Raw genomic sequence first — 8,766 nt, 5'->3', positions numbered from 1 at the left:
TGTTACAGTGGTGTCACTGTGGTGTTACCGTGATGTTACCGTGGTGTTACCCTGGTGTCACTGTGGTGTTACCCTGGTGTCACTGTGGTGTTACCGTGATGTTACTGTGGTCCTACTGTGGTGTTACCCTGGTGTCACTGTGGTGTCACTGTGGTGTCACTGTGGTGTTACCCTGGTGTCACTGTGGTGTTACCCTGGTGTCACTGTGGTGTTACAGTGGTGTCACTGTGGTGTTACAGTGGTGTCACTGTGGTGTTACAGTGGTGTCACCCTGGTGTCACTGTGGTGTTACAGTGGTGTCACCCTGGTGTCACTGTGGTGTTACAGTGGTGTCACCCTGGTGTCACTGTGGTGTTACCGTGTTGTCACTGTGGTGTTACCGTGTTGTCACTGTGGTGTCACCGTGGTGTCACTGTGGTGTCACCGTGGTGTTACTGTGGTGTTACCATGATGTCACTGTGGTATTCCCCTAGTGTCACTATGATGTTACTGTGGTGTTACCGTGGTGTTACCGGGGGGTTACCGTGGTGTCACTGTGGTGTTACCGTGGTGTTACTGGGGTGTTATTGTGGTGTTACCGGGGTGTCACCGTGGTGTCACCGTGGTGTCACCGTGGTGTTACCGTGGTGTCACCGTGGTGTTACCGTGGTGTTATTGTGGTGTTACAGGGGTGTTACCGTGGAGTTACCTTGGTGTTACTGTGTGTCCAGGTGAACGGGAAGCTGTATCCTCTGGCTAAGATCCAGCTGGGGAAGATGGGGGCGCTCCATCCAGCCAACCGGCTGGCGGCGTATCTCACCGGCCGGGTGGGGTCCAACAGGAAGTCATCGCCCTCTAAACCTCCTCTGAACCACAGTTCAGGACCGGCCCCCCCGACCGTCTCCTCTGCTTCCTCTGTGGTTCCCACCCCCCCACCAGTCCCAGTGCTCACCCTCCCAGCCCCCCCCACAGGTAAACACACTCACCGCTGCTACATATAACAGACCGATGCTACGTATAACAGACCGTTGCTACGTATAACGGACCGGTGCTACGTATAACAGACCGGTGCTACGTATAACGGACCGTTGCTACGTATAACGGACCGTTGCTACGTATAACCGACTGGTGCTACGTATAGCAGACCGTTGCTGCGTATAACAGACCGGTGCTACGTATAACGGACCGTTGCTGCGTATAACGGACCGTTGCTGCGTATAACGGACCGTTGCTACGTATAACAGACCGGTGCTACGTATAACAGACCGTTGCTACGTATAACGGACCGTTGCTACGTATAACGGACTGGTGCTACGTATAGCAGACCGTTGCTACGTATAACGGACCGTTGCTACGTATAATAGACCGTTTCTACGTATAACAGACCGTTTCTACGTATAACGGACCGTTGCTATGGACACAGTTCTGACCTGTCTGATCCGTAACGTCTCAAACGGACCGTCTGTGTGTCGCAGCGCTTCAGCATGCAGCAGCGAAGGTCGACCAATCAGCCGCCTCCTCCTCTGAGCAGCCTGCAGGTGACTCACCTGAAGGGGCGGGGACTCGGGTCGTCACGGTGAGGGTGTACCCGGGTCTGAAGGGAGGGGGCAGCCAGGTCAGAGCACTACCTGCAGCTCCCGCTAGCTCCGCCCCCACTTCAGGTAATATTAGGACAAAATCATCATCACACATATTATTATTATTATTATTATTAATATTAATAATATGAATCACAGTTGTTGACCTGTTTGATGGTGATTATGTTTTAAAATAAATGCAGATATATACTTTAATAAATAATAAAAGTGGTGCCCCGTTGGGCGCAGCGTAGCAAAGACGGTGAAATGTTAACCTCCACTGACCCCCGTGTGACACGGCGCCGTGATGACAGACCACTGACCCCCGTGTGACACAGCGTCCACTGACCCCCGTGTGACACGGCGCCGTGATGACAGACCACTGACCCCCGTGTGACACTGCGCCGTGATGACAGACCACTGACCCCCGTGTGACACTGCGCCGTGATGACAGACCACTGACCCCCGTGTGATATGGCGCCGTGATGCCAGACTTCCTGCTTTCTACACAGCTGGCGGATAAAAGACAGATTTTAGAGAAGCGTCTGTCCTGCAGCGGTTTGACTGACAATGTGGGACATCGTCTCAACATGTGGGACGTGGGATAAAAATGCCGTGCAGTCCCTGGTGGGACACCTGGTCACCCTGACGGGTGGTGACCCTCAGGTTGAGAACCTTGAGCCAGTAATGTATGTCGGGTGTGTTTCAGCCTCTCAGGTGAGCAGCTCCGGGGCTCCGCCTGTGAACCTGGATCCTAAAGGCTCTCAGCTGCTGATGCTCCAGGTCCCGGCTCCTGTACCGGCCCCCACCACCCCCGCCCCCGGTCAGAGGATGGTCCTGAAGCCGGTCCAGACGGTGTCAGGCGTCCAGTACTACCGCAGACCAGACGGGAAACTGGTCCAACTGGTTCCCATCAGCCAGCTGAGATCAGCCAACCCCAACCTGTCTGTCCAGAGAGGTGAGTCTACGCACCTGGGGGGGGATTGTGTTCGACCAATCAGCAACGTTCAGCTGTTTAATGTTTAACTGTCTCCTGTCCCCCCCCCCCCCCCCCCCCAGTCTTCCCTGCTGCATCCAATCAGACTCCAGTTAGTAACCAAACACCTCCGACCACGGTGACCTCCGTCCTCCCTCCCTCCTGGTCTTCGTCCTCCTCCTCGTCCTCGTCCTCCGTCCTCCCTCCCTCCTCGTCCTCCTCCTCCGTCCTCCCTCCCTCCTCGTCGTCCTCCTCTCTGTCCGGCCTCCAGTCCTTCTCCGTGACCCCCCTCACCTCCCCGCTCCGCCTCACCTCTGGCTTCCTGGCTCAGAAGGGGATGTGCACCTTTAAAATCATCCCCCCCAGCTCCAACAGGGAACCAATCATCGTCACCTGTCCTAAAGTTCCCTCCAAGGTGGCGGCGACTCCGGGCTCCTTCACCATCCTCCAACCTCACCCCACCGCCACCGCCACCGCCACCCCGGTCAGCCTCATCTCACTCAAACCCACCGCGGGTCGGGGGGCTGAGCTGGGGGTCAAAACGGTGGCGGTGTCTGCGGTCCCGGGGGCTCCCGGTGGGGTGTTGGTCCATCAGAAACCTGCCATCCAGACCACTGCGGGGACCAGACCCCCACTCCTTCCTCCTGCACCGTCAGGGTCAGAGGTCACACCTGTCCCCCCACCGCCACCGGAGCCGGCCTGCGACTTGGTGGACCTGGACATCATCTGCGTGGACGACGAGACGGGGCTCGCCACCTTGAGGACAGCGGGCGGGGCGAAGCGGTCGCTGGACGTGGAGGAGCCGGAGGGGTCGGACAGCGAGACGGATCACTCGTCAGACTTCGGCGACGAGTCGGGCAGCGAAGGAGAGAAAGGCCTGGCGAATAACAACAACTACGTAAGTTAAGTTAACGTGTGGTCGTCTTCGCCGGGCCGGTTTGTGTCCCGCAGAGCGGCGTGATGCTGACACGTGTTTCTGTTGGTCTGCAGCGTCACAACATGTTGGAGAAGCAGCGCCGGGTGAAGCAGCATCATCTGTTTGAAGGTCTGAGGAGAGAACTGAGACTGGATGAAGACAAGACGTCCAAGATCTCCACTCTGAATACGGTCCGACTCTTTTAGATTCACATACACCTCTCCTTTAGTCCTTCCTCTCCTCCCTTCTTTCATCCATTGCTCTAGTTCTTACTCCAGACTATGGAGTCACATGTTATATAGTTACCAGCTGGTTAGTTAGTTAGTTGTGTTTTGATTACAGGCGGTTGAGGTGATCCAGAAGCTGAGGACGACTGAGACACATCTAGAGAAGAAGAAGAGGAGGCTGACGAAGAGGAGGGACGACTACCTCGCCATCATCGCTCCACCGAGCGGTATGAATACTGAACTCTGTTAAACTTAAAGTTAGCTCAAAGTAGTGGATGAACAGTTGAACTAGTTAGACTGGCGGTCTGCAGCGATGTCGGCCACTCACCCGACCCGTCTTGAAACAAGTGTAAATGTTATCAGACAGACGTTCTAGACTGTGTTGGGACTAATGTTTGGATCAATAAGGGTATTGATAAAGAACCTGGGCCGATGAGCAGAATAGATAACGGTGAAATGTTCCATCTCTAGAGATCACACAGGTGAGCAGCCAGAGATCACCTGAGCCGTCGGAGGGAGGAGGGACAGGAAGTCAACACACAGATGTGATGGAGGTGGTCGATCTGTTGGACGAGACGGACGAGACGGACGACCTGACGGAAGACTCGTCTGACGAGGAGAGACCCGTTACCAAGACGACCAACGTCATCTCCTTCACCAACGTACAAAGTGTTAATTTAACGTTTCATAACAGAGTTGAGTTGATAAAACAGATGTTTGATGTGTGAACATGTGTTATTATCTGTGTGTCTGTGTCAGGCGAAGGACGAGGTTCAGAGCGTTGCCGTGGAGACGTCGGAGGACAGCGGTCGGCTGAACGCGGCTCAGAGGAAGCTGGCGAGGATCATGAGGAACGTGGACTCAAAGTAAGAACTGATCCAGGTTTCTCTTTATCCGGTTTCCAGCTGCTGCCACTTCTATTATCAATAAACATTTTGAAGACTTGTAATTAAACGACAGTAGAGAGACATACATTCAAATATACCATGTCATTATTTACATCTGAAGCTTCTATTGAGCTTTTCAAATGAAGCTTTGAATGTCTGTCGTCATATTTAATGATAAACAGTTGAGATAGTTAGCTAACAGCTTAAAGTAATGGATACTCAGAGTAAATGAGATGAGATGAACCGACTTGTTGTCTCTGATCATTTCCTGTCATCAGGAGCAGTTTGAGTGTGGAGAAGCTGGTCGGCGTTCAGAGCGTCTCCTCTGCCTTCAGAGCTCTCAGTTCAGTCATGAACTCCAGAAGCTCCTCACAGAGACGTCTGCTGAAGCAGGTACAACAGAGAAACTGTAACATGATTACAGTCCTCCTCTTGTTGTGAAGTCAGTGAAACATTGTGCATGGTGTGTGTTTCAGGCTCAGCAGGAGATCCAGACTCTGAAGAGAGAGACGGCCACACTGAGGAGTCAGAAGATCTGCCTGAACCAGCAGAGAGACGCCTTCATCAGAGAGATCTGCCTGAGATCAGGTGAGGATATCTATAATAGAATAACAGTAATATTACAACATGTTGCCCGTGTACAGAGCGTCTCCGACCTGCAGGCGGAGCTGTAACCAGCGTGTTTGTGTTCGTGGCTGCAGGTCAGAGTCAGCAGAAGATCCAGAGGAAGTTGCAGCATCTGTCGTCCAAACAGAAGAAGATGGAGGAGGGACACCAAACAGCCAATCAGCTACCAGCATGGGACGGGTCCTCTGATCTGAGCGACTCGACGGATGACGACGTCGTGATCACATCGTCCGGCCTGCGACGGCAGACTCCACGAGCTCCTCCCATTCCTGCTGCGCCCACCGCCACACCTGTCCAAACATCTGTCCAGCAGCCTCAGAGGGTCCTGCAGGTGTCCAAGCCCGTCCTGGCCCCTCCCGGTGTGTCCCACAATGCACCAGTGGTGGTGAGGGACAGGCCGAGGACGGTCCCAAACATCCTGTCTCGCAGCAAGAATCCATCTGCGTCGCCGTCCTTCCGGGCTCTGGTACCGCTGGTCGGCGCCGCGTTGCCGGGACAACCGGTCCTGACCGTGAGCCCGTTGATGGCGGGACCGACGGCGCTGCAGACGTCTCTGACGCCAGGTAGCGACCGCTCACTGTCACTCTGTTCTCTGCCTCAACATTCTTTTATTTTGAAGTAAGACGTGTCCTCTTCCTGTCTGTAGGCATGGCCTCGGTCACCCTCAACATCCCCCGTCTGACCAATCAGCAGCTCCATCTCACCTCGCTGCCCCGCCCCCCAACCGGTAAGATCTACAGCAGCTCCGCCCCCCTCAACGTCACTAACCTCACAGGTAACCCAACTAACTAACTAACTAGCCTCACAGGTAACCCAACTAACCAACTAACTAGCCTCACAGGTAACCCAACTAACCAACTAACTAGCCTCACAGGTAACCCAACTAACTAACTAACCTCACAGGTAACCCAACTAACTAACTAGCTAACCTCACAGGTAACCCAACTAACTAACTAGCCTCACAGGTAACCCAACTAACCAACTAACTAGCCTCACAGGTAACCCAACTAACCAACTAACTAGCCTCACAGGTAACCCAACTAACCAACTAACTAGCCTCACAGGTAACCCAACTAACCAACTAACTAACCTCACAGGTAACCCAACTAACTAACTAACTAACTAACCTCACAGGTAACCCAACTAACTAACTAACTAACCTCACAGGTAACCCAACTAACTAACTAACTAACTAACCTCACAGGTAACCCAACTAACTAACTAACTAACTAACCTCACAGGTAACCCAACTAACTAACTAACTAGCCTCACAGGTAACCCAACTAACTAACTAACCTCACAGGTAACCCAACTAACTAACTAACCTCACAGGTAACCCAACTAACTAACTAACTAGCCTCACAGGTAACCCAACTAACCAACTAACTAGCCTCACAGGTAACCCAACTAACCAACTAACTAGCCTCACAGGTAACCCAACTAACTAACCTCACAGGTAACCCAACTAACTAACTAACTAACCTCACAGGTAACCCAACTAACTAACTAACTAGCCTCACAGGTAACCCAACTAACTAACTAGCCTCACAGGTAACCCAACTAACCAACTAACTAGCCTCACAGGTAACCCAACTAACCAACTAACTAGCCTCACAGGTAACCCAACTAACTAACTAACCTCACAGGTAACCCAACTAACTAACTAACTAGCCTCACAGGTAACCCAACTAACCAACTAACTAGCCTCACAGGTAACCCAACTAACCAACTAACTAGCCTCACAGGTAACCCAACTAACTAACCTCACAGGTAACCCAACTAACTAACTAACTAGCCTCACAGGTAACCCAACTAACCAACTAACTAGCCTCACAGGTAACCCAACTAACCAACTAACTAGCCTCACAGGTAACCCAACTAACCAACTAACTAGCCTCACAGGTAACCCAATTAACCAACTAACTAACCTCACAGGTAACCCAACTAACTAACTAACTAACTAACCTCACAGGTAACCCAACTAACTAACTAACTAGCCTCACAGGTAACCCAACTAACTAACTAACTAACCTCACAGGTAACCCAACTAACTAACTAACTAGCCTCACAGGTAACCCAACTAACTAACTAGCCTCACAGGTAACCCAACTAACCAACTAACTAGCCTCACAGGTAACCCAACTAACCAACTAACTAGCCTCACAGGTAACCCAACTAACTAACTAACTAGCCTCACAGATAACCCAACTAACCAACTAACTAGCCTCACAGGTAACCCAACTAACTAACTAACTAGCCTCACAGGTAACCCAACTAACCAACTAACTAGCCTCACAGGTAACCCAACTAACTAACTAACCTCACAGGTAACCCAACTAACTAACTAGCTAACCTCACAGGTAACCCAACTAACTAACTAACTAACTAACCTCACAGGTAACCCAACTAACTAACTAACTAACCTCACAGGTAACCCAACTAACCAACTAACTAACCTCACAGGTAACCCAACTAACTAACTAACCTCACAGGTAACCCAACTAACTAACTAACCTCACAGGTAACCCAACTAACTAACTAACTAGCCTCACAGGTAACCCAACTAACTAACTAACTAGCCTCACAGGTAACCCAACTAACCAACTAACTAACCTCACAGGTAACCCAACTAACCAACTAACTAGCCTCACAGGTAACCCAACTAACTAACTAACTAGCCTCACAGGTAACCCAACTAACCAACTAACTAGCCTCACAGGTAACCCAACTAACCAACTAACTAGCCTCACAGGTAACCCAACTAACTAACCTCACAGGTAACCCAACTAACTAACTAACTAGCCTCACAGGTAACCCAACTAACTAACTAACTAGCCTCACAGGTAACCCAACTAACCAACTAACTAGCCTCACAGGTAACCCAACTAACCAACTAACTAGCCTCACAGGTAACCCAACTAACCAACTAACTAGCCTCACAGGTAACCCAACTAACTAACCTCACAGGTAACCCAACTAACTAACTAACTAACTAACCTCACAGGTAACCCAACTAACTAACTAACTAGCCTCACAGGTAACCCAACTAACTAACTAACTAACCTCACAGGTAACCCAACTAACTAACTAACTAGCCTCACAGGTAACCCAACTAACTAACTAGCCTCACAGGTAACCCAACTAACCAACTAACTAGCCTCACAGGTAACCCAACTAACTAACTAACTAGCCTCACAGGTAACCCAACTAACCAACTAACTAGCCTCACAGGTAACCCAACTAACTAACTAACTAGCCTCACAGATAACCCAACTAACCAACTAACTAGCCTCACAGGTAACCCAACTAACTAACTAACTAGCCTCACAGGTAACCCAACTAACCAACTAACTAGCCTCACAGGTAACCCAACTAACTAACTAACCTCACAGGTAACCCAACTAACTAACTAGCTAACCTCACAGGTAACCCAACTAACTAACTAACTAACTAACCTCACAGGTAACCCAACTAACTAACTAACTAACCTCACAGGTAACCCAACTAACCAACTAACTAACCTCACAGGTAACCCAACTAACCAACTAACTAACCTCACAGGTAACCCAACTAACTA

General features: G+C 50.7%; 1 protein-coding gene across 8 annotated transcripts in view; it reads left to right on the top strand.

Annotated features, from left to right (window-relative positions):
* mgaa (MAX dimerization protein MGA a) overlaps window positions 1-8,766 on the top strand; it is a 34,208-nt gene that overhangs the window by 21,571 nt on the left and 3,871 nt on the right. For 5 of the 8 annotated variants that reach the window (XR_012597292.1, XR_012597293.1, XM_074660918.1 and 2 more), the window contains exons 15-26: window positions 711-951; window positions 1,455-1,640; window positions 2,266-2,514; window positions 2,616-3,430; window positions 3,523-3,639; window positions 3,791-3,902; window positions 4,147-4,337; window positions 4,435-4,541; window positions 4,841-4,955; window positions 5,039-5,150; window positions 5,264-5,752; window positions 5,836-5,964. Coding sequence is in view for 6 of the 8 variants with exons in the window: in XM_074660918.1 (XP_074517019.1) it covers window positions 711-951; window positions 1,455-1,640; window positions 2,266-2,514; window positions 2,616-3,430; window positions 3,523-3,639; window positions 3,791-3,902; window positions 4,147-4,337; window positions 4,435-4,541; window positions 4,841-4,955; window positions 5,039-5,150; window positions 5,264-5,752; window positions 5,836-5,964 (2,863 nt within the window). In the remaining 2 variants the exon portion in view is untranslated. The remainder of the gene's footprint in view (window positions 1-710; window positions 952-1,454; window positions 1,641-2,265; window positions 2,515-2,615; window positions 3,431-3,522; window positions 3,640-3,790; window positions 3,903-4,146; window positions 4,338-4,434; window positions 4,542-4,840; window positions 4,956-5,038; window positions 5,151-5,263; window positions 5,753-5,835; window positions 5,965-8,766) is intronic. The other 3 variants (XM_074660921.1, XM_074660920.1, XM_074660922.1) reach the window with 3 other exon arrangements.

The sequence above is a fragment of the Sebastes fasciatus genome, chromosome 15 (genome assembly GCF_043250625.1).
Source record: "Sebastes fasciatus isolate fSebFas1 chromosome 15, fSebFas1.pri, whole genome shotgun sequence".
Lineage (NCBI taxonomy): Eukaryota > Metazoa > Chordata > Actinopteri > Perciformes > Sebastidae > Sebastes > Sebastes fasciatus.
This window is presented reverse-complemented; position numbering and strand designations above follow the sequence as displayed.